The following is a 26153-nucleotide window of genomic DNA, read 5'->3' as shown; positions in this document are numbered from 1 at the left end:
TCGGCCCACAACCCGTCGCAACCCATCATTACAGGGGGCGGGGCGGGCCGACCCACCTTTAAGGCGGGTTGGAAAAACTCCAACCTAACCCACCTATTTTAAGTGGCGGGACGGGCCAACCCGGCGGGCTTACGTATAATTTGACGGATTTTGGCGGGCCAACCCGCAACACATCATTAGGCGGGGCGGTGCAGGCCGGCCCACTTTTAAGGCGGGTTGAGAAATTGTCAACCCAACCCACCTATTTTTTATGGCGGGGCAGGCCAACCCAACAGACCTAGCCCATTTTGACACCTCTACAAATTACTAGGAAGACTAATACTTATTATATTTCATATTACAAGTAAAAATAAATTTAAAAATTAAGTGGACAGACACATAGACAAAATTCTTTTATTTTTTTCAAAAACAAAAAACCTACATATTTAATAAATAATAAATGTGTTTTTCAAAAATAAAAATAAAAAGAACAAAAATTCAAAAATATTGTGTGCAATACTTTTTCAAAACTTCACCATTCAAACTAATTTTAAAAGTTTTTTATTTTTAAAATTATTATTAAAAAACCCAAAATATTGTACTTATATATGATATATCGTTAAGCAATTTGAACTATAACTATCTCGATTATTAAATATAGTTTAAAGTTACTATATTCGAAATATTATTGTACAATAAAAATTATATAATTAAATATATTAATAAAAGTACATTATATTAATATATATATATATATCTATATATATATATATCTATCGTGATTGCTAATGACAACTACAATTTTGAAATGACAATCGGTTCCACAACTGGATGGTTTACGTTTTCGCAGACCTCTATGCAGTACAAAACCTTCTAGATTTTTTTTTTTTTTGCCTTATATGAATATCATCATTTTCTTCATTGTTGCCATTTTTCTCATCTGAATAACCCGAAAAAACAACATACGAAACCACATTCTTCTTGGGCGGCATATTATGAAGAACAGGTCGCTGATAGTTAGCATTAAGAAGATATGTAAAACTTTGGATATTTTTCCAAAATGAAATCTGATAACCCTCGTCAACATATGGACAAGATGATCTTGTATTTTCAAATCCACCATATGTCCTGCAATGTATAATCCATTAGATGATCTTGTATTTTCAAACTCACCAGATGACTCTGCATTGTCATTCCAACAATATGACCTAGGAATAGGGATGACAACGGGGCATGTCAGGGGCGGGTTTGGCCAAGTCCGGAACTCGACCCGCCTCCTTTTGGAGTTTGGACCCACCCCAACTCCTTTTAGCCCCGCCCCGCCCTGCAACCGACGGTTCCAATCCAGATTGGACCCATTGGACATGCCAGGACAGGTCTAGACCCGACCCATTGTCTTTCCTGCTTAGGAACATACTTCAATGGTGACTGATGAAAATCAGGAGACGGCGTACTGAAATTTTGTAGAAGAATATATTATTTTTTTCGGTAGCAAATAAATTGTATGGATATGGTCGGAAACCAACCTCATTCGCTGTCGGCAATATTGTGCTCAAATCATTGAAAATAATCATCACTAGTTTGCCATCTGCCATGTCGTTCACCTTTGAAAACATACATCAACTTTCTATTCCAAAAAGTAATAGATTTTTTATGATCTTCATTCCATTCTTTGTTGCGATGACTTATTCTAATGATAATGTGAAGGTCATCGTTCTCAAGTACAGGCCCTGAAGTAGATCGGCATATTTTGAATTGCCTCAGCACCCAATCAGGAGTTGGGATGATGCATCTCTATATAAGCAAATAAGATGACAAACACATCGTCATATATTATTATCGCATGGATCAATGATTGTTCTTATATCTGAATCGTTTTGTTGTAAACTATATATCCAGTTAAACTGCAAAACATAAAAAATCAATGTTGGTAAAAAAAATTTAAAATTCATTTAAATGCTGCAAAGTTTAGAAATTCAGAAGTACATCCAATCATTGTTCATACAATCAAAACAGTCTCTAATAATTATTATAAGATGTGTTGGTGAATGAGTGTAACGTAAGTAAACACATTTTTTCACTTACAATGAAAAATATATTATTAAAAATTCGGAAAAATGTTGTTATAGTTTCTATTATGACAATAATTTTAAAATACTAACGTGTACTATATGGAGCAAATATAATAATTTCACCGGCTGAATTTTGAGTCACGATAAGAGATAAACCATGTTGATCAGGGTTAACATATTTAATCTTGCTCCATGTCTAGATATCTGTCAACAATAATAAATAAAGCTAAAAAAAGTGATGTGGTCTTAGATTATCATAATATATTATATTTACATGATATATAGATTATAGAGGCCCAGTTATTATATATTTTCCTACACGTGTTTTATTGTAAAACTCACGATATAAGAACACTAAAACTGCACTGATCTCCAAACTGTAAAATTTGACTCGATCAATATTCCAAAGTAGTTGCAAAACATAGGTATAGCCGATCCTTCTTGATAATCCGGAAGTATTATTCCTCCAATAATCATAATCATTACACAATGGATATATTTTACGACATCTACCTTCTAACTATTATCGTTAACATGTGCAGACATGCAATGTTCATGTAATGCGATCATAGATAAGCGACCACCATTGAAATGCGATATTAATGATATAAAAAATCGATACGTATATGCTGCCATTCTTCAACGTTGTGTGAACTATCTTAAAACCCCATTGATTTAAACATGCTATGACACGGCCATGTAAACAATTCTCGATATATAACGTTCAAATAAGATTGTCTGATCGTTTAACTCGAACAATGTCATCAATAGTTTCTGAAAAAACTGTTGATCGGTGTTGGGTTTAGCATGCAATGGTGAGAGTAATATTAGGATGAGTGACCTCCTGGGAAGTTCTAATGAGTCAAAATAGTGATGTTACACTGCTTAATCTAGTTAACTAGGTGGCTGTAAAAGAGGGATAGATCTTAATAGGTAATAATGTCTCTGCTGGGGACATAACTGACAATATAAAAATGATAAGACTGATCTCGAAAGGAATATGAGATAACATCAGCAGTAAGGAACGTCCTTCCTAGACTCATGAGATCAGAGGCGGATCTAGTAATTTTATCCAGGGATCGAGGGCAGCCGGTCAGACTAAAATATCATATATATACATATACATATATATATATACATATATATATATATATATATATATATATATATAATCATCACATAACAAAAGGTTAAATATAGTGTTTTTATTTAAATAATATTTTTAGATTTCAAATTTCACTTAAAATTTAACCCTAAAACTTGACATTTTCTCAAAATAATTAATAATAACTTCATTCGGCAAACTAATATATATATATATATATATATATATATATCAATATAATTAATGAATATTTGCAATAATCTTCTCGACAAAAAATTATCTCTTCACTGCAGTTGTCGCGACTCGTAAATTAAAAGACAAACTAAAAAGTTCTTAAGCTGACAATTCTTTCTTCAATAATTTGTTTTTAGGTTTAAAAAACTTAAAACTCATTTATGTTTTGGTTTTAAACTTGGTGATTGAACTACAATTTTTTAAAGACTATAAACCACAAATTTTCGGGTCACTTTTCACACATTAAATGATGAAGATTAACTTAAATGTTTTGACCCTCTTTTTTATTTCCGTGTTTGGTTCCTAATTTATGTTAATAAAATATAATTTTTTAACTATAATGGTATATTATTAAGTTTTAAAAAAAAAATTCAAGCCCCCCTTGCCCCCATGTAGAGCTGCCTATGCATGAGCTTAACAACTGACCCATCTGCTCTGCCACACGTTTTAGAAAATAAAGTTGCGTCTTGGCTAATAACTATAACTTTTAGTCTAGCGGTAAGCGCTTGATCCTAATAATAAAATATGTGTCGCTTGTAAATATAGTATACTGAGATATTCTGGCCCTCGATTTGTTGTCATCCTTAAAAAAAATAGTGGCAATAGTTAACTAAGAGAAAAATTAGTGACATAAAATCACATAGTAAAATAAATACCACTAATAGTAAAAAAAAGAAAAAAAAAAGAAAAGAAGAAGTATAATTAAAAAAATCATACACTGTTTTTTTCAATGATACTTCTTTAACAATTTCTATGGAAACTCTCTTGATATCGTGATACAATTCTCTTGTAAATAAATGTTTAATTCATGTTCGAAAACTTTCGAATTTAAAGAATTTTCAGTTTAAAAAAATGGTATAAAAGCACGCATGAGAGCTTTGCACGGAAAAGATGTCACGCGTGACGCTACAGAGTTGCAGGATCCACTGTAACTCAGTCACTGACACAGTTTTGCAGTAAAGACGAAAGTAATTTTGAATTAATTTTTTTAATTAACCCCATAGAGAATTAGCTAAAATCAATGTTATCTATATGTGAGCTGATGACAAGATTATTGTGCCAGCTCTTCGGTTTACTCGATATATAATAAAAAATAATGATTTTAAGTCAAAAACTTAATCGTCATAAAAAAAACTATAAAAATTATTATAATTAAAATTATCTCATGAATAAACGAATATCCTATTTTATCTAAATCATAAAAAACTGTTATTTTTTATGTCAATAAAATTACTTTTCATTCAAAACACAAGTTTTGTATCTATCAGTTTTTATAAATATAGATCTATGCGACCAATTTATGAAAACCTAGTCTAAAACCATGACCAAAGATGATAGAGGCAGCACCAATTATCATTAGTTTTTGTTTTTATTTTTACTTTTTTAAAAAAGTTGGGATTCATTGTTGTGATGTATTATTATACTCGCCAATAATAATCAAATTAAGATGGGATAGTTTGCTTGGAAATCTGAGTGTGGGTCAAAATCTCGAATAAAATAAAAAACCTTTTCCTCTTTCTCATTCTGACCAAAATTGCATGATTGATTATGGCCATATCATAATTGCACTTTAATTATTCTGATTGAAAAGTCTCAGTCCGAGGATAAGTATGCGGATTACAATATATATGTGGCCATTCATTTCACTATGTTACTTGTTAGTAATTATCACGTTTTAAATTATGTGTATCACAATTTTCCTCCATCTTATTTGTTGTGTAGCGACATAAATTTTCTAACTGAGAAAAAACTTAGATTCGATCAATAGATAATAGATTCATCATGTTTTTTTTTTTTTTGAGATGGAAATGAAATTCCAAATTTATATCAATATATTATATAGGTGACATCCTCTGCGATGTTTTTTTTTTCTTTTGCTTCACATACTTTATCACTTTCTCAATAATTGTACTCTTTGCAATCAATGAGAATCGAACACATGACATTGGCTTTGATATCAATTATAGGACCGAGTGTTTGTCGCTTTATCAAAAGCCATAACTGATGGTATGATGCAACTCAAATCTTTTAAACCATACAACAGCTCAAGTGTCTTGGTTCGATTGTTCTATCCAGCAGGGACAATTATTACACCCAACATAAATCATCAATTTAGAAAATGAATTTAGGCCAGGAAAACCAAAGCTTTGGAATCTATCCCCTCACACTTAAATTTCAATGAATTGAACACGTCCCAAAGCTGAATTGATGAACATAGTCACATCCAAAAGACATCTTAAATAATCTAAGATAATAGACACACCAACGAATCCAGTACGCGTGTAACATATTCAAAACACAACCCGAATGCTAAGAAATTTAGTTAATATCAATAATTTCAATAATATTTTTTCTTGAAATTTAATATAACCTTTTTTTAAAAATAAAAATCGGATGAATTAAAATTTTAGGCCAATCTTTGAATAAACAGACATGAAAGTGAAGATAAAGATGTCAGCAGATTAGGTTTAAAGACGCAAGTTGGATGTGTTTTGTCGGTGACCCCAATGTAATGAGGATGCCACAAACTTTTGAAAAGTTTGTCACTTACATATATTTATGGCCTCATAATAAAAAAGCATCATCCTATTCCTAACTATGAAAAGAAAGTTTGATTGGAATATTGATGCTGATCCATTTAAAATTTATCAATTTACTTGGCTTTAGAGTAAGGGATTTGGACCCCTTTACACGAGAATTATTGTAAATTATCTATCTTTGGGAAGTTTAATAATTGAAGCAATTCATAATATCCCGGCAAGATCTATGTTCTTCTTTTTATTTTTCAGACAAAAAAAATGATTTTGAACTCTTTCTATTTAATACATTTTTATTTTGGTTACATCAGAACCCATTAACTTGAATGATTTATGTTAACGTGTACCGGCGATAATGTATTTTTTTTATGTGGGAACCCGTAGCCGCTATCTTTCGGTGCGCTCTGGGTAAACCCTCGGACTAACGCAATAGCCTGCAAACTATGAAATAAACCACACTAGACAAACCCTATGTGACAGGCTAGTTCAAAAAAAGGTATTGGCAGAGTGAATCGAATTCCTAACCTATGACCAAAAATGATAATGTATTATTACGAATATCTAAGATGTCAACTTTTTTCTTATTTTCTCTCTTCGTATATATATACATATAGACGCACGTGTTTAAATCAATTATCCGTATTTTCATTAAATACATTCAATTAATATTATAAAACATTGTGTATTAATTTTAGACGATATGTGATGTGTTTCTCTCATTTGATAATCACAAAAACTCATAAGAATTGGTCACACCGGTCAATTATCACAAAAACTCTGGTCACACCGGTCAATTTTGTGAGACTAATATCATATTCGATTCGAATTATGATTTTTTTTTTATTTTTTATTGTAAATATAGGACGAATCGATCCTTCTCACGTGAGATATACTCTTTGAAAAAAAAAAATTAGACTATAGAAACATTAACTATCACAAAAACTTTTATGAGATTATATCACTTGTTAATTTTGTATGACAGATTTTTAATCCGATTTGATAAGAAAAAGTAATTTTTTTCATGTCCAAACTCCAAAGTATTAATTTTCATTGAAGATAGAAATCAGGTTGACCTACCTTACGGATATAGATTTGTGAGACCGTCTCACAAAAAACCTACTCTTAAAATATTTATCAAATTTTTTATAAATTTTTTTTTTTTGAGAGTATCAAATTTTTTATACATACATATGGATCAAGAATCAAATTACGAATCAAATTACAAAGACGCATTATATAATTTTGACATGATTAGTAGGTCCAAAATATTTACTCCGGTGGGACTTGGCTTTATTTATTAGAAGGGTGGCCATCACTCCATTTATGGAACTCCTTTTCCTGTCTCATTTATTTTATGTGCTCTTTTATCTGCCAACATAAATCTTGTTTTGATTTGGTAAATCTTTGTTTTGAATTATTTTTTTTACGAAATTATAAATTTTACAACCATTTTTTTATTTTTATTTGGTAAAATATGCATTGATTTACTAATATATAATATAGCATCAAATATCTAATCTAATGTTTAAAAAATTGGGTTTTAATTAATTTTAAATGCATCGAAGGTGACTAATAGTTTGAACCTAGGATATATACATACATTTATTGGCTTTACCAAAAATACCTTCCAACACTACAATAAATTTTGGTATCAACAACACCTAATTTAATTTCGGTTATGGCCTGTTACTCTTATATATTTTATTTTCACTGATATATAAAATATTAAATAAAATATAAAATTTTTAAAAACATTTTCCAACCTTTTAGGTAAAAGGGTATTTTTGAATTTTTCAGTATATTGTCTATCTGTAAATTGAGATTGTTTTACATATCTTAGTTATAAATTTAAATATTTTTAAAAATAATTAAAATCTTAATAAACATTTATTTATTTAGATGAATGATGAAAATTGGAGTTTTGAAAAAAAATTATTAATTTTTAAACTTTATTAAAAAACATATAAAATTTTAATATCTCTCTTCTCATCTTTTAACTAGCTCTTGTATAAATTTGGCGTAAAAATGAATAAATTATATTAATATAAAAATTTATTAAAAAATTGAAACATTTTTTGTTTTATTTGATGATGACATAATTATTTGAAAATTAAAAAATATAGATAAATATAAAATATAATTTATGTTGGGATGTAATAATTGTTCATCTGGGTAGAGCGATCGAACCATGTTGGTTAAGTTTTTGTGTGATTTAAAATATTTGAGTTTCACCATTATCATCAGCTATAACTTATGGTAAATCGCCAAACGCTCAGTCCTACAATTGGTATTAGAGTCAAGGTAATGAGTTCGATTCTCATTGATTGCGAGAAGTGCAATTATTGGAAAAAATATTGTTGTGGTACAATAATTGTACCTACTAGGTAGAGCGATTGGACCAGACATTTGGGCTACTGTGCGTTTTAAAAAATTTGAGTTGCACCATTACCAAAAGCCCTCAACTACAACTTTTGGTAAAACGATAAACGTGATAGGATCGGTTGAGTATAGATGGGAGGGGAGGGGGAAGGTGAATACACCTAAAAAATTTCTCAACTCTAAAGATTAGAACTCAATTGGGTTAGCGACTAACTTCTTATTTTTTTTGTATATATGTAAGTTGACAAACAAATACAATGTGCGAAAAATACCAACGAAAAGACTCTGAACACTGGGTATAAAAGTGAATGCGAAACTGAATGAATGAAGTAAACTGAAATGAAAGACACGATCGAATGTTTCTAGATGTTCGTAGATTTCAAAACTCATACGTCACCCCTTCTTTCTCCTCGGAAGGATATCATTAGAAGACTTTGAATTTTACAATACTTTGCAAAATTCCACTCCAAAACTAGGACTTATACACAACCTCTTATCTCATAACTCCTAGTAACAACAACAACAAATACAATTCTCGACTGAATCAATACAACGAAATTGCAACTCGATTGCAAGTGCAAAAAAAAATCATTCAATGATCAAATAAAGTCCGTGAATGTTTGCTTCGAGTTTCGATCAGTTTTGCTTGAAGAACTTTGAAAGCTTTTTGGTAAACTTCTTAGAACGCGAATTTGTATGTAATACTTGTGAGAGAACTTTCCTCAACTGATCGATGCGCCTATTTATAGGCTTGGTTGCCAATAGTAATAATTTTAAATATTATCTGATATCTTAAATTCTTTCCGTTGCACTGTTTGTATGTGTCACATCATTCTCTGTCGCGAGGCGGTTGCTGCAGAATGTCATTGTACGAAAAACTTTATCCGCTGAGTTAAACTGACTGTCAACTGGCTATTCTATGACTGTTGATAAACTGATTGTACGAGCTTCAAATGACTGATGATGACAGCTTAGTGGCAAACAGGTAGACTGAGAGTAGTTTGGATGTGATAGCAGTTTAGCAACTTGAGTACTCAGTCTTAGGTAAGTAAACTGTTGTAAATATTAGCAGTTGAACATGCGAGTATTTTACTTAGCCACTTTAGTTCAACGATGCTAGCAGTTCAGTGATTTTGTGCAGTTTACTAGGAAAATGCAGTTTAGCGATGCGATTGACAAATATACGCAAAAACACCGAAACTTAAGATTTCCAACAAAGCGCTCAATTCTTCAATTTATTATAATATAATAGTTGTAGACTAGTGTTATGATCAAACGCTTATCACTAGGTCAAAGTTATAACTCTTAGCCAAATCACAAATTTATATTCTTATAATTGTGACATTGCAAATGAATTAGTTGTTAAGTCTATGAGTCTAAGGAGGGACTTGTATTACTGCTGATATTGTCTCATATCTTTTCGAGATTAGTCTTATATACCGTCGGCCTTGTCACCTGCAAAGACAATATACCCGTTAAGATCTGATATCCCTCATTTTACAGCCCACTCAGCTAACTAGATCAAACAGCGCAACGTCAGCAGCTTGAAACATTAAAGCTTTCCAGGAGGTCATCATACTAGTACTATTCTCATCAATGCATGCTAACCAAAAAATAAGATAGATTTGTCGAAATAAGTTTTTATAATTTTTTATTAAATTAAAATTGATTTATTTTTGTAATTTGGGAGGGGATATTTTTGGTTTATAAAAAAATACACAAAGACACAAAAGTAGTTACTCTAAACCATTCAACTTTAATAATATAGTATAGTTTGGTAACAGTTCTATTTAACCAAAATATTGAATGTGATGATAAAGAACTCAATTTAACGACAAAATTGGGTTATCCTCATTTGAATTTTTTCTAAAATAACATATATACTTTCAATATAATAATTATTTAAAATTTAAATTTAGTCATTGCATCATATCAATAATTTAAAATAATTATTCAAGCACATTTACTTATTGATTCTAATAATTAGATATATAAAATAACATTTCGTGAATCGAAAGTGATATACTAATATCATATATATATATAAATAAATAAAAGAACATTGTAGTTTCAAAATATTAGGTTGAGAGTACGTACGATAACAATTTAATTTATGAACATTAGTTAAATTTTAAAGTAATCGAAACTAATATTTGGAATCACGTGTTCCCACTATTTTAATGTTGTTCCTCTTCCCCTCAAACACACCCCCCCCCCCCCCCCCACCCCCCCAATCTTAATTGTTTTATAATAAAAAAAACCAATAAATGTGCAGAATCAATGGTTTACAGTTGGATTAATGCAGACGGCATAACTGAATAGAATATTATGATGCTAATGGTGCCATTACCGACCCTTATTTTGTCGTTAACCAAAGCTAATTTTTTCAACCAATACAATGTTTATTGGTGCATTTGCAATTTACGTAAACATTTTAAACTCTTCTCCTCCACTTTGAAATATAAAAATGGGATTATTTATTATTAATTCACCGAATCCATTATTAATTTGGCATCATTTATCAAAAATAAAATATAGTGATCCACAATTTTATCACAAAAAAATGAGACTGTCTCACACTTTAATTTTGTTAGACAGTTTTTCAAAAACTTGTCCCATAAATGATCTATAGATTGTAAGACCGTCTCACAAGCGATCTATTATTATTTTACGAAACAAATATAAATATTTAGCCAAATATTTCCCATTATTTTATAAATATTAAGGTTGAGAGATGTGGACCAATTAATTTTGATATCATGATCCTTCAATTATTTAAAAACTCAAAGTACGTGTGTTCTGTACAATTATTTTAACTCAAAATAGTTTTGACCATAATAAATATCCATTAAAATAAACAAAAACATTATACTAAAAAATCATTATAACAAATTATAAACAATTGTACAAAAAAACCCTAAAACTGCTTAATGTTAAGGGTATCTGAATTGATGGAGTAGGTGAACATTTGAATGTCGAATCCTGTCACATAAATTTGTCTAACGAGATTTACCTAATTAACTAGTGTGATTTGTAACATACTTCGTTAACTCAAGAAGTTTTATCCAATATCCATCGAACTTGCCGATTATGAGTTCCGTGTCACAAAAAAAATGAGAAGAAATAGTTGTATTGTCTTCTATGTATACAAAAAAAATATATTTTCAAAATTAATTATTCATGTGATAATTGTTTGCAATAATTAATTTTAGGCAACACCACTGATCTCCATTTAGTTTTTCTTCACTGTCTCCATTTAAACTAGTTCAACATTCATTTTGTCATTCAAAGCTTAACATAATATAACTTATATCATACTGTAATTTTACAATAAAAATATATTATATAAAACACTGATAAGATAATAATCACGCCACAAGATCATATCTGCACAAACTTAGCTTTATAGTGAGTTTCTATAGCAACTACTTCGTAGATGTATTCAATTTATGAAAGCGATTAATCTAAATTACTCTAGTCAATTATATCTCATTGTAAACTAATTTTAGATCTCACATTTTTATTATGTGAGACAAGGGTTTTTTACAAACTTAATTTTTAAATTTAATTTATATTATTATTATACAAAACTAGAATATTATTATGATCACAACTCACAACTCACAAGTAGTCCCATGTGCACCGTCCATTATAAAATAATAATAATAATCATAATAATAATTCAATTTCAACAGTACATTGTATGTTGATTATGTCATTTTTAAACTCAAATTAATGTTCTCATAAACCCTAAATAAGATTTCCACTCGAGGGGCCGAGAGATTCTCGGAGAGCCAAGCGTGGGCTTAGCAAATAAATTTCTATTGTTTATTATTATCATCATCGTATTAATCATTATTATACCTAGCAGCTACGCATACATTGTGTAATGTAATAACGACTCACATTTAATCAGATAAAAAAACCAATAAAAATGATCTAGAAAAACATTTTCTGTAGTTCTTCGAATAAGGAAGATAAATTTTAAAGAAGAACGTGGATAAAATAAAATAAAAACCAATGACAACCGAAGTTTGATTTTGAATATAGAAAGTGCTTTTAGAGAAAATGTGCGGGAAGGGAAGGGAAGTGGGGATTTTTTTTTTTTTTTTTTTTTTGAAATTGAGATGTTTGTTTTGTCCTTTGTAGCTTAGTTGATTTAGCTATTAATTAAGGGTATTTTGTATATCCATTAAAAATACAAAAAAAAAAAGCCTAAAAAAACAAAAAAAAAAAAGAACATTTTCTAAGGTGCTCATGCATTGTTAAATTGTAAAGATAATAACTATAAGCATTTCATAGATTTAATCAAATGTAATTTTTAATGTACGAAGATTAATTTTTTTTTTTTAAAAAAATTTCAATTCCAAAAAGATCTGATTTTGTATATATCGCTTACAAATGATAGGAGGTACACAATTGATTGAAGTTAGAAAAGAATATATGATAATTTTAAATTATCTTTAAATTTTCACACAACCTGACCTCTAGCTCCTATATTTCATGAGTACTTCTCGAAGCTAAATGATGTAGTGTTTGAAATTATTTTTAGAAAGTTTTTTTTTTCTTCACAAAATTGAAAATATATATAAAAAAAATGCTTCTTATAAACAATCCCAAATATTTCCTAAAAAAATTGTGAAGGAAAAAAAAAATTCAAATACTGCCTAAGTATGTTATGTTTGAATTGAGTTAAAATATACTCAAATGACTCGATGAAACAAGGATTTAACATCTATTGTTACGAAGAAAAACACTTAAGAATAAATCGTAAAGAATTTTTTAATTTACATGTCCAAAAATTATCCAACCATATCGAATGTATCTAAATTAAGAATTTAAAATCCGAAACAACAAAGGCTACGCTTAGATTGATTATTATATATACAATGATGTGAGAATCTACCGTCATTATTTTTCGTAGTGGGTTGGATAAATCTTCGAACTAACGCAATAGTTTGTAAACTATCTAGTCAGGTAAATCACGTTGAGTAAACCCTGTGCGACAATATCGTCCCAAAAAATAGTTGGTAGAGTGAATCGAACTCCTAACCATTTGTTAAGAGTTTAACTAGTCAATCAAATCGAACACCCTCTTGGAGAATTTCATATATTTTGACTTTATTTGGATGTGGATTTAAGAAATTTCAATATTAATTATAGCTCATCTTAAAAAAAAAAAAGAGAGAGACTGACTATCTTAGACATATCAAAAAACTTTTATCAATAAATTTATACAATAAGAATGTGATTATAATTTTAAATAAGATTTTACCAAATGAACTCAACTGCAATATATAGTGTGTGTATATATATATATAACTGGAAAAACCAGAAATTGAAATGGAGTTTGGATTACATTACGTTACGTACGTACAATGTTCTAAAATGGGATTAAATTGGGTGGCAGACGAAAATAATTAAATGGGATCCGCCGTCAAATCTAACGGCTAGATGGGAAGTGGCAAACGTGTGTGCCGTTAACTTGAACCGCGGTTAAATCCTGACCACACCTGAGTTAAGATGGGAATTATGAATTATTTAATATGATAAAAAAAACCTTATCTGCTCTGTAATAAGCCTCTCATCCCAGGTCATTCGTAGCATCTCTGCTGCCCCCACTCTTCTCTCTCCACAAAACTCAGATCTAGGGCTCGTAAACACTGCGATTTCCATGGCGTACGCCTTCCCGGAGGAGGTTCTGGAGCACGTTTTCTCGTTCCTGAGCTCCGACAAGGATCGGAACGCGGTCTCGTTGGTGTGCAAGTCGTGGTTCGAGATCGAGAGGTGGTGCCGGAGGAGGATTTTCATTGGAAATTGCTACGCTGTGACGCCGAAGATCGTGATCCGGAGGTTCCCAGATGTGCGGGTGCTGGAGCTGAAGGGGAAGCCGCACTTCGCGGACTACAACCTCGTGCCGGAGGGTTGGGGGGGTTACGTGTACCCCTGGATTGTCGCCATGTCCGGAGCTTATCCCCTTCTGGAGGAGATCAAGCTTAAACGGATGGTAGTGAGTGATGAGAGCCTGGAGATGATCTCGAAGTCGTTTAAGAATTTCAAGGTCTTGGTGCTCTCTTCGTGCGAAGGTTTCACCACCGAAGGTCTAGCTTCTATAGCCGCAAATTGCAGGTGATATGTTCGTCAATGCATTGTAGTGGAGATTTTTTATTTTTTCATTTTTTTTTGCTCGGGATTGTTCTTATTTTTTTCTTCATTTCTTGTTTGTTTTCTGACTGCATGTTGAATGTATATTGTTTGTTTTAAAGTGGATCACGTGGTAATGCTGGGAAACGTTTGGTTTGTTGTGTTGAGGTGGATGGGGAACTTCTAGGTGTTCTGCTAAGTCGCTCGCTGTTTTGGCTGCGGGAGGTTGATAAATTTGAGATTTCTGATTGTTTAGCAGTACATGGTCATTGAGAAACGCATCTTTCAAATAAAGTTTGATTCTTTCTTGTACTGGAGAATGCATGAGCGAGCGCCGAGTGCGACTTTATGGTCGAGCTTCTTTACGTGCTTGTTTGATAGATTTTCTTTTACCAATCTTAAGGTGCAAATTGATTAAAAAAGATACAACGCATCTATTTAATTGAGTTTCTTCTGGCAGAAAAATTTTTCCTGTATTATTTTTATGCTAGTAATATTTGTGGTTGGTCCAGACTCTGAGTCTTAGAACCTTAGCTTGGTTCTTCACATCTTGTTTGTATTGTATCACAGGAAACAAGTACAACACATCATACATTCACTAACAATTTTTCAGTTGATTTCCATCTATTTTTGGTTTTTTTCTATTCCAGTGTGAGTTTAGCTCAGCAAAGTTCTACATTTATACATGTTTTTTCTTGGGAGTAATAATTGCGCCAGCTCTGGAAATGTAACGAATGAGGACTTGTGCTATTTAATTTACTTGAGTTGCATAACTAACTATAGTGTTAGATTTTGGAATTGTAATAAGCATTTACTAGGAGCTAACATGACAGGACATATTTTTTGATTTCCATGATTTGAAAGTTGGTACAATTATTATAATGGAGATTGTCTTAGAACAGTAATTATCCTTGACAAGAGCTTGTTTGAGAAGCGTGTTGTTTAGGTTACCTGTGAAAGCTTTTGGTATTGTGGCAAGTGTTCACTCCTATGTCTTGTAAATTTTTTTAGCACTGTTCAAAATTTTTAGCCATTGACGTTGTATAAAATGCAGGAATCTCCGAGAATTAGACTTGGGAGAGAGTGAAGTGGAGGACTTGAGTGGTCATTGGCTAACTCATTTTCCAGACAACTATTCTTCACTAGTGTCTCTTAATATATCTTGCTTGGGGTCAGAGGTGAATTTTTCTGTCTTGGAGCGGTTGGTTGTGCGATGCCCAAATCTGACAACACTTAGGCTAAACCGTGCTGTGCCTCTTGAGAAGCTACCTATTCTACTTCAGCATGCACCCCAGTTGTCTGATCTAGGTACTGGGGCATACTTTGCTGACATTCGCCCGGACATCTTCTCAAACTTGGCAGATGCCTTTTCACTTTGCAAGCAACTAAAAAGCTTGTCAGGTTTTTGGGATGTGGTTCCCGCATATGTTCCAGCGATGTATTGTGTTTGCTCTGGAATTACTTCCTTGAATTTGAGTTATGCCACTATTCAAAGCATGGATCTCATCAAGCTTGTTAGCCAATGCCCGAACTTGCAGCGACTGTGGGTAAGTTATCTAATGTACTTTGCTATTGGAATTTTAGATGATGATATGTGATGATATTGTTTGATATTAGAGCAATCGCGGCGGATAATTTTGATGCGGCATACTCGTTTTTCTGAGCATATTTTATAGTTTCCTTACCTTTCCTTAGTATTTGCAACCTTCAATCTATCATGCATGTCGCCTTTGTCAAGTTAATGAAGAACTGATTATACAGGTTCTGGATTACATAGAAGACATCGGTCTTGAAGCTATTGCTGCATCTTGCAAGGACCTGCAAGAGCTTCGTGTATTTCCTTCAGATCCTTTTGGAAATGAACCAAATGTATCTTTGACAGAACAAGGGCTTGTCGCTATATCAGAGGGCTGCCCCAAACTTCAATCTGTTTTATATTTCTGCCGCCAGATGTCAAATGCTGCATTACTTGCAATAGCAAAAAATCGCCCAAATTTGATCCGCTTCCGTTTGTGCATTCTCGAGCCTCGAGCCCCTGATTACTTAAACCTTGAACCACTGGATAACGGTTTTGGGGCTATTGTAGAAAACTGCAAGGAACTGCGTCGCCTTTCTCTCTCGGGCCTCCTCACAGATAAAGTATTTGAATGTATTGGGACACATGCTAAGAAATTGGAGATGCTCTCTATTGCGTTTGCTGGGAATAGCGACTTGGGCCTCCATCATGTGTTGTCTGGGTGTGAAAGTCTTCGGAAATTGGAGATAATGGACTGCCCGTTTGGGGATCAGGCACTCTTGGCCAATGCTGGGAAGCTGGAGACAATGCGATCCCTTTGGATGTCTTCTTGCTCGGTAACTGTTGGAGCATGCAAGTTACTTGGTCAGAAGATGCCCCGACTCAATGTTGAAGTGATAGACGAGAGTGGACCCCCAGATTCTAGGCCCGAAAGCTGCCCTGCTGGGAAACTTTATGTTTACAGGACGGTTGCGGGACAAAGGGTGGATATGCCTGGTTTTGTTTGGACAGTGGATGCAGATGCAGGCTTAAGGTTTTCGTGAACCACAAACTCTTATGCCCGTTGGTTTGACACTTGGCTGTCTCGAGGAATGGGGTGGATCTCTACAATCTATCGAACGTAGTGAACCACAAACTCTTATGCCCATTGGTTTGACACTTGGCTGTCTCGAGGAATGAGGTGGATCTCTACAATCTATCGAACGTAGCGGCCCGTGATCGAACCTATTTGGTAGCAGATGTGCAATATTTAGGTGCAGATTCATATTCGATCAAACAAATACTTGTGTATCTTTATTTGGTTCCATAATCCATCACCAGATGGTTCTGGGAAATAAACAGTGTACATTTACATGCAGAATGTTGCAACTTTGAAACGTATTCATTACAGACCTTATGGTTTTCCAAGTGCTTGGTAGCGAATTTCACAGAGACAGCCAATCACCATTTGTTTCTATACGCGTTATAGCTTCAAATACGATTTATTTATGTTTCACAATGGGTCATCTGGAGATGTACGTTGCTCCAAAACTACAAATTTGTGGGCTAACATCAACAAATTGGTCATAGGAAAACAAGAATTCTCGAGTATAACATTATACATCTCAACTAAAATCGATATACAACAACTGTATGTTTGTGTACACGTTCAGATACAAAGGCAGAGGAAGAAACAAAACCAGTGTTTCATGATTATTGTAGACTACAAGACTAGACACAAACTTCTTCCTATACAAAATATAGCTGGCTATTTCGCCCACGAAATGTGCTGCCCCGTACGTTTCTTTTGTTTCAGCGATCCATCTTTGCGAAACGCCCCTTAATTCTTGTCCTACCTTCTGCACGCACCTTCCTCGACTCATATCTAATCTGCTTATCATACCTGTTGACAGAAGCTAAAAAATTAATCAGACAGACCTTCAATATATTGTCATGATCAGGATGAGGAGGCCAAACCATGGGAAACAATTACTTTTCAGATAATGTAAAGATTGGGAGTTATGATTTATTAATAACTCTTCATTTTATTTTAACCTGCAAGTCAAGCATTGGTCAGTTTATCATGTTTTGACAAGGGTGAAGCTCATTAGCAAAAAAGAACAAGACCGAACTAGCAGAATGGGTTTGCACAAGATATTTGTTGCAGATACACCAAATTACAATTTGAGAAATCACAAGTTTCTACCTTCGAGTTTTCCTTTTCTCTTTATACCGTGAGATCGCAGAGTCCCTTTCTTGGCTGTTCAACTCCCGCATACCACCGTTAGAAATCACTTGAAGCATGTTGGAATCTGCAAGAACTTCGGACTGCATTTCGAGGCAGCCACTTGCAGTACCCAAATTGTCGCCAACATCTGAATCTTTGTCGGGCACTAGATGGTTTATTTCAATGAAGTTACTCAAAACGAGGGGAGGATGAAAACCCTGATCTCGAATTATGCCAGTATAATCACATTGTTCATGTGCACTTGTCTACAAACAAATAGCAAAATCACATATTCCCTATCACTGTTTCATAGAAGACCATCATTGCTCACTTGATTATCTCACTGGAGAGTATTATTACCTCGTATGAAGGAACTGTTGGCGCTGCGTTATTATCCATGCCTGGACTGTAGTACTTGTCCATCAACTCACACTTTTCGGGTGCTCGCGGTATAAATTCAACATGAGAGTCAACAAATTCCAGGCAACTACTGTAGCTGGGTTCTGCCTTCGCCATCTCACGAAGTTGGCAAAGTATTTCTTCTTTATATTTACCACATGTGGCATTTCGATTCTAATCAAGCAACAATACCCAATGAGAGGTCAAGTTTACTAAAGGAGGAAAACGATCACAACAAGATATTATTAGAAATGTATGATTGGAATATATTGAGTTTAATGATAGAAGTGAACATAGCCTGAGAAGTGAGAACCTTGCAAATTGCAATTTTTAGTTCATATACACAATTTAACCATACTCCTACAACTAATAGCGCGCCCAAAAAATTCTAGAAACTGCTAAGTCACCGAAAAGATAAAAAAAAATCACTATCATATATCAGATGCACACAAACTAAGTCATCAAGTAGCACCTTGCAATAATGAAAGACTTTGTAAACTCAAAGCCATAGACATGGTTCACGTTTTACCAGATAAAACAATGTAACAATGTTTTCTTTGCATGGACAATAATGTAGAAGAAAGGATCAAAAGAAAGACCGATTTATCTGGAGAAAAAAGATTTACAGCCACGAGCAGTACTCTTATCTATCATCTTCTGCTTTACAGCTGCCACACCATCTTCTACATTCTACACTAATTTCATGCCTCATCACTAACCTAAGCTTCAATGACAGCTGGTTAGGATTAAGAACGAGATAACATCTCACACTCATCCTTGATAGACTACACTACTAGGAAAAACTAATGCAGTGCAACAAGGCAAACCCTCCTCCTAATCCAAAAAAACAAAGAATATAGAATATTATAACGCAGCAGTGCATGGGCTTAGGAGATTCCGTTTGGTTGGAGAAGCTAACAGAGTGCTTTTCTTGAAAGGTGTATTGTTCTGTGGTTTTTTTAGAATCTAGAATTTTTTTCTAATACTTTTGAGCTTCTGCTTCTAATTCTATCTAAAAAAATAAAAAGGCACTTTTCAATATCCAAACGCTAATCGGTGCTGCTCTTTTCAATAAAAATACCTCTAAAAAACAGTAAGTGGTTTTTTAATCTACATCTTCTCAGTCCAAAGTCTTAAACCTCCACACTTCCCACGGTATTGAAGAAAAAAATCAGAACTTCATGATGAGAAACGTTAACCAAAGGAAGTAAAATAGTTGGGCAAGGAGAGGACCTTAGGCAAAGGTGGTACCCCCATGGCCTGAAAACTATGTCCAGAATCGGAGGAATCATTGGACACGATCAAATCATCGATACTCACTATCGAAGGTGTCTCCCAAACCAACAGATCCGTCCACCCCTCATCATTTTCATCACCAAGAACCAAACTTTTCTTCCCCAATTCTTCAAACCCAAGAAAATTCAGCAGCTCACTCACAGAAGGGCATCCGTTAAACCCTTCAAGCGGGCGACGATCGTGAATACACCTCACATCTTTGTGGGTCTCCCAATCACAGTTCTGGCAAAGAACAACAGATTCTGAGTAGCAAAATATCGATGCCGGCGAAGAGTCGCACGAATCGCAGAGGAGACATCTGCTGTGTTTGGCGAATAGCTGGTTCGTGGAGTGCACCTCACGGTCGCAATTCAGACAGAGCTTTGCTGAGTCGGCCCGGCAGTACAAAAGGGCCTTCGATTCGTTGCAGAAATCGCAGAGACGGATTTCATAATCAGAAAAGGCGTGATTTTCTTGGTCCACCCCACTGCTCATAATGTGAAATTTCGAGGTTCGCCAATTCTTGGATCGCAAGTTCCTCAGAAAAAAAACAAGATTTTATTGGTTGCAGTAGACCATAAACAAGTCTTCTGCAGTGGAGTCTACTTTGTTTTGAGAAGAAGTGAAAAGAACCTTATGGCTTTTTCTTTTTCTTTTCTTTTTCACGTGTCCTTTTCTAGACAAAGATCTGTCAAAACTCGTGATTATTTTAAGTGTTCACTCACAACTTCTTATTATTATATATTCACCGTAATAAAATAAAATCCTCGTCTCATAAATCTATATTTGATATATAAATTGATATAATCAATATATAAGATAAAAATTAATATTTTTACATAAATGAGATTGAAAAAATATTCGCTTAACAAAATTAATTAATCCATGACGCAAAATCACAAAATTTTTTTGTAATAAAATAAATAGATTAAACGCAGATCAACACATGGGTACTATTTAAGTTTGTGTGAATAGTTAGGCTCAAGCATATATTTTTTTAGTCAACGGTTACTTGACTTACTTTCGCTTCTACAAATAATTCCTTGTTTGAAAACTCACACTTTTGAATTGTTTAATTTAATTAATTTAATAATTAATAATTTACAACAATAAAAATCTATTTTGGTTTTCCATGGCCAGAAGTCATCGGGCAGAGACCTAGAGTGTGTCTGGGACTTGCACAACATTTAATCAAATCAAATAAAAAATTTCAAAAGAAGATTCTTTTCACACGGGAGCACCCAATCAAACAAGAAGGCAAAAGGCATTTTGGAACCAGAAAATAATTAAGAGTACACATATATCATTTTCTTACGTCCCAATACCTTCCCAAGCAAGTTTGATTGATATTTATGTCATACGGACCCACACTCCTCCTTCATAACCATATTGTACTAATATAAATTTCTAGCAGATTCTCAACATATATCCAACTTGGTTCATTCATGTGGGTCATCTATATACTCGACTATCTTCGGAAAGAAATTTAAGGACACAACCACTGGATGTATATGCATGTTTCATATATTTGTCCGTAACCACAAAATTCAAAGAAAGTGTTAAGTTCCCAGTTAATTTGTCTTTGATCATTCAATCTAAAAAAAACACAATGTATGTCAAGATTTCAAAACCAGTAGTGTTGTGTTGGATTCACATTCGCCAGCCAGAGCCTTCAACTCCCCGCATGCATCAAGTATTTGAGTTCCGTTCTAAAGCAAGTTACAACAAGCTGTGCAACCAATCCTCGAATCCTGACTTGTATCTTGCATCCAGAAAGAAAGAAAGAAACCCATCATAAACACCAATTCAGCTACTAGAATTACATTTCATTGACCACCAAACGATGAAGTTAAGAGATGAACATGGAAGATATGAAGATATGTGTGTGTGTATATTAACATATACATAGATATATACAATAGGGACAATTGATTTTGTTATTAAATGGAGCTGGGAACGAAGCACATACCAACAGCCCTTCGTCTGAATTCAGGAGGAAGCACAATTACAAGCACTGTGACAACATCACCGGGAATGATTAAGAATCTATGTTCACCAATTGTCCTTCCGCTCGCTAGAGGATTCCCAGCATGCATCAATCTTATATCGTCCACGGAAGTTGGTTGGGTTGTTAGATCTAAAAGAAACATATATAAATTTCGAACGTTAAGCGAACACAACTTAACTGAAGCAGTCAAATACAAGCTCGGAAACAAACTGAAAGCCTTATTTGAAAAGTTCTAGATATGGTTTAGCGCGCACAGTGGTTTTTTGTGGCAAGAATTCACAGAAACTTAGAGCAGATCGAAGAATCACATTAACCTTGAGGCCACTCAGACAGAATCCTTTCTTTGATAGAATCAATAGTAGTTGACAATGGGAAGAATTCCTGAAATAATTCTCTTCCATACATAATTCTGAACCTAATTTCAAGCTGCGGCTGCGGTTGTGGTTGTGGTTGCGGTGTTTCAGCCATAGTAGGTTGCGGTGTTTCAGCCCTAGTAGCTTGTTGTGTTTCAGCCGTAGTAGCTTGCGGTGTAATTTCAGCCGTAGTAGCTTGCGGTGTTTCAGCCATAGTAGCTTGCGGTGTAATTTCAGCCGTAGTAGCTTGCGGTGTAATTTCAGCCGTAGTAGCTTGCGGTGTAATTTCAGCCATAGTAGCACTCCCTTAGTTTATTTTCCAAATCCGACTGATCTTCCAATGAAGAATTAATCGAACTTACTAAACGTACTTCCAACAAGAATTTCAGATTAATGGCAATGTTTTATGCAAATGAAACGCACTAGCTATAGAAGGAAGATTAGAATTTGTTTAGAAGACGATTCATTCACTGCATTTTGAAATACTATTAGAATCGCGCCATTTAATTCGAAACAAGCAACATGGAATCTGTCGACAATATTCAATTATCACAGATGATTTCAAACTCCGAAGGTTCAAATTCAATCAAGATTTACAAGAATATGTTTATTTAGAAGATGCATCATTCAATGCATTTTGAAATACTTAGAATCGCGCGCCATTTCGAACAAGCAATTCAACATGGAATCTGTCGACAATATTCAATTATCACAGATGATTTCAAATTCGGAGGTTCAAATTCGATCAAGATTTACAAAGCCTCAATCAATTCACAAGAAACAACAAGAAAATACAACAGAAACTGTACATTAATTTGCAACACCAATTAGAGGGCAAATAAAGCACTTCATATATATGATTCAAAAGTTTCTGCCAACGAAGAACACTGCGCAGCGGACACCATAGATTCTACCGGAAAACAAGAAAAAGGACGAACAAATAATCTCTATTCTACACCGAACAACACAAAAACCCTTCGTTCTTCAGAAGATATTCAAAATGAAATGAAAACAAGGAATTAACCCCCATGCCAGTAACTGATCAAACTTGAATCTGAATTACACAAACCATATTTACTTTCTACTTCAAAGAACGACAGATTTCCACAAATCAGAGAGAATCATCAAAAGAATCAGAAGTTCGAAAAAGAAAATTTGAAAGAAAAAAAAAAGGCGGGGAGAGAGCGTAACCATTTACCTGATCAAAGACGCCAATCGAGAGATCGAGAAATGATTCGTAATCAACTCTCCGATGGGAGACCACCGAAGGCCGATGATCTGAATAATCTCCGGTCCGATCAACGGCGAGTATGGGGAGAATCTGAATTCCGGCGGGGTTTGAGTAGAAGTAAGTTGTGGCTATCAGCTCCAGTCACTTTCAGTAGTTATACTTTTCTTTCCGCCCATAATACAAATACAAAAACACGGGGACTTCGGGTCGGGTACTTTTTGCCCGAACCCTATAAATCGGGCTGATATAAACGGGTCGGGTTAATTAGGAGTTTCCATTGGGCCTTCGATCTCATGATCAATTTTTTAGAATGTATACAACGGCGATTGGCAAATGTACAAATAATTAGCTCTCTTTTATAAAATTATTTCACAACTTGAAATATTATAGATTATATTTTCGTGTAAGCTTTAAGTTTTATTTTGTAAATAATCATTCGATAATTAATATTAATAAGTAATTAAAACTCAATGTTTGTTAGTTGTTTATTGTCAATTTTGGGTTTCACGAACTGATTTATGATTAATTTATGTTTCATCCGAAGTAATTCTGCATGTTTCTCAAAGATGCACCATTATATCGTCTATGTCGACCCCATTTTAATGAAAATACGCATTGCATGTGAAAAACACCCCTAGTACCAAAAAAAAGATCTGGGTAGGGAAAATTGCCTCGAATTCACTAAGCCATATTATGTGGAAAAACCTAAATTTATGAAGGCCCAAAGCAATATAAAAATATAAGTTTGTAGTTAAAGCTCAGGCTGCTGAGCCCACTCGGCCGAACCCTGTCTGAGTAGGATAAAAGGCCGACTCGGGCCCAGTGTGGAAAGTCCCGCTAATGACGCAACAATATCTGATACACTTGAAAGATCTCTAAAAGATAAAGAGAGATCCCGATAAACTTGAATTTACGATTAGACTATCAGGATGGTTCAGAATCCTAGTCGCCACGGCAACATAGTCCTACCGGTATCAGTCTTCTACCTCGTAGAGTTATACTCCCATAAGAATTCTACTCCTACGAGGTAACCACACCTCCTACTTCTATAAATATTAGGTATCTTTTATGATTTTACGCATTCACTCTATCATATTCTCTTGTTCTCTCAATTTTATTACGTTATTCGTCTTCTACACTGACTTAGGCATAGGAGGGGTCACGCTGAACACACATTTGGCGCCCCCTAACCTTTTTTTTTCTATGCAGAGCACTATCTACCCGACTCGACCCACGTATTGGATGATTGGAAGACCCGCTCTACCAGACCCAACCCTAGGTAAAATTTGGTTACATCAATTAGTGTAGTGTAACGCCCCGAATTTATCTTAATTGACTTTATTTGAGATAATCAGAGATTACAGAGTTCGAGAGCCGACTTGATTTTGAGCAGGGTCCTTTTTGCAAATTTTGGATTTTTCAGGGACTAAAACGCAATTTTGGACTTTGTTAGATTTTTAAGCAAGTGTTGACTCTTCTCTTCACTTCATCACCTCCCTCACGCCTCCTCCCTCCATTGAAGATGCCTCCAACGTCTCTTCAAGCTTCCAGATTTCTTCCCGAACTCGATCCATCAATTAGAATTTATTTCTAAAGACAGATTAGCGATCACGGCTGCGAGAGCTTCGTTCTATAGTAAGTTTTTCTTCGATCAGCTAGACTTCTATTTTCGAATGTCGTTAGAATCGATCGAGTTTCGGTTATGTTGTTCTTGACAGAGTTCTGATCGTTTATTCTCTTTCGGTTTCGAAATAGAGCGTCGTTCGGATTTGTTATAATTTTTGAAAAATTATTCAAAAGTTTTAGTTTTGTGATTTGTTGGAATCAGATTGTTATGGTTGAATGTTGGTTGATTTGAGTTTATTGGATTGATATTTTGCCGTCTGCGGTTTTAGTTTGATCAGAATATAGCCGTTATGCCGCCGGTTTGAGTTTTTGGGCTATAGTTTGGTTTGGTTTGATTTGAATTGAGCCGTTTTCAGTCGAGTTGGATTGTCGATATTGATCTCGAGCCTTTATTACTTTTTTTTGCAAATTCGTTTGAAGGCCGTTGAGTTGCAAGGTTGCAGGAGTTGTATAGTTTTAGAGATTGTAGCCGGTATAGTATCGATTCTCCTATTATCGACTAGGAAGTTTGATTGAATTTTGCATGAGTATATTGTTGTTGTTTCCAGGTTAGAGCATCGACGTTTGGAAGAGGTATAATACGACTTAGACTTGAATGAAACGATTAACTCGAAGCCGACTTGATTCGAGTGTTCCGAAGAAATCACATACTTGCATGTTAATTGATTTACTTGGATTATTGAATGAGTTATGCTTGCATTTACATTCATATTGAGCCTTTTGAATTCATTCATTTTGAGTTAGACGATCTGAGAATTATAGTAGGGGGCATTGGCAGGCGATTTACTGCAATGACCGACGTAACCCTCTATAGTTGCTCCAAAGTCTAGAGGATTGAATTATACACTATCCATCCCGAGGAGAGGGTTGGTGCGATTTGTGTGATAGTTCATCCTCGGGATCCCAATAGAGGAAGAGAAGAACTGATTACCTTTTGATTATCCAGACTTGATAATCCCAGATTTAAAGTCATGCATTTCATTTTAGATTTTTTATTGAAGTACATGACTAAGACTTGTGCATCATGCTTGAGTTTATATATCATTAGTTGATGTTTTGAATGATATTGCATGTTAGTCTCTTTTACTG

General features: G+C 34.1%; 2 protein-coding genes across 2 annotated transcripts; one reads left to right on the top strand and one right to left on the bottom strand.

Moving 5' to 3' along the window:
- The first annotated feature begins 13899 nt into the window (after positions 1 to 13899).
- Positions 13900 to 17424, top strand: LOC140879789 (protein TRANSPORT INHIBITOR RESPONSE 1-like). Its single transcript, XM_073283692.1, has 3 exons — positions 13900 to 14435; positions 15505 to 15997; positions 16212 to 17424. The coding sequence occupies exons 1-3, from the start codon at positions 13981 to 13983 to the stop codon at positions 17007 to 17009; spliced, it is 1746 nt and encodes a 581-aa protein (XP_073139793.1). The 5' UTR covers positions 13900 to 13980; the 3' UTR covers positions 17010 to 17424.
- A 105-nt stretch (positions 17425 to 17529) lies between these two features.
- Positions 17530 to 20473, bottom strand: LOC140879790 (zinc finger protein CONSTANS-LIKE 13). The gene is made up of 4 exons (XM_073283693.1): positions 19805 to 20473; positions 18533 to 18745; positions 18152 to 18438; positions 17530 to 17848 (listed from the first exon to the last, which is right to left on the bottom strand). Exons 1-4 carry the CDS (start codon positions 20339 to 20341, stop codon positions 17758 to 17760), a joined length of 1128 nt encoding a protein of 375 aa, XP_073139794.1. The 5' UTR covers positions 20342 to 20473; the 3' UTR covers positions 17530 to 17757.
- Between the last annotated feature and the right edge of the window lie 5680 nt (positions 20474 to 26153).

Source organism: Henckelia pumila, chromosome 2, assembly GCF_033568475.1.
Source record: "Henckelia pumila isolate YLH828 chromosome 2, ASM3356847v2, whole genome shotgun sequence".
In the NCBI taxonomy this organism is placed as follows: domain Eukaryota; kingdom Viridiplantae; phylum Streptophyta; class Magnoliopsida; order Lamiales; family Gesneriaceae; genus Henckelia; species Henckelia pumila.
The sequence above is the reverse complement of the archived record's forward strand: the minus strand, read 5'-3'. Positions and strand labels throughout refer to the sequence as shown.

Excerpts from the sequence above, each read along its gene's own strand:
- LOC140879789 (XM_073283692.1), top strand. The coding sequence starts at position 13,981 with ATGGCGTACGCCTTCCCGGAGGAGGTTCTGGAGCACGTTTTCTCGTTC. Across the intron at positions 14,436-15,504 it reads TCTATAGCCGCAAATTGCAG|GAATCTCCGAGAATTAGACT; the intron begins GTGATATGTTCG and ends TATAAAATGCAG. Across the intron at positions 15,998-16,211 it reads CGAACTTGCAGCGACTGTGG|GTTCTGGATTACATAGAAGA; the intron begins GTAAGTTATCTA and ends CTGATTATACAG.
- LOC140879790 (XM_073283693.1), bottom strand. The coding sequence starts at position 20,341 with ATGAGCAGTGGGGTGGACCAAGAAAATCACGCCTTTTCTGATTATGAA. Across the intron at positions 18,439-18,532 it reads CAACAGTTCCTTCATACGAG|ACAAGTGCACATGAACAATG; the intron begins GTAATAATACTC and ends ATTTGTTTGTAG. Across the intron at positions 17,849-18,151 it reads GAGAAAAGGAAAACTCGAAG|GTATGATAAGCAGATTAGAT; the intron begins GTAGAAACTTGT and ends TTCTGTCAACAG.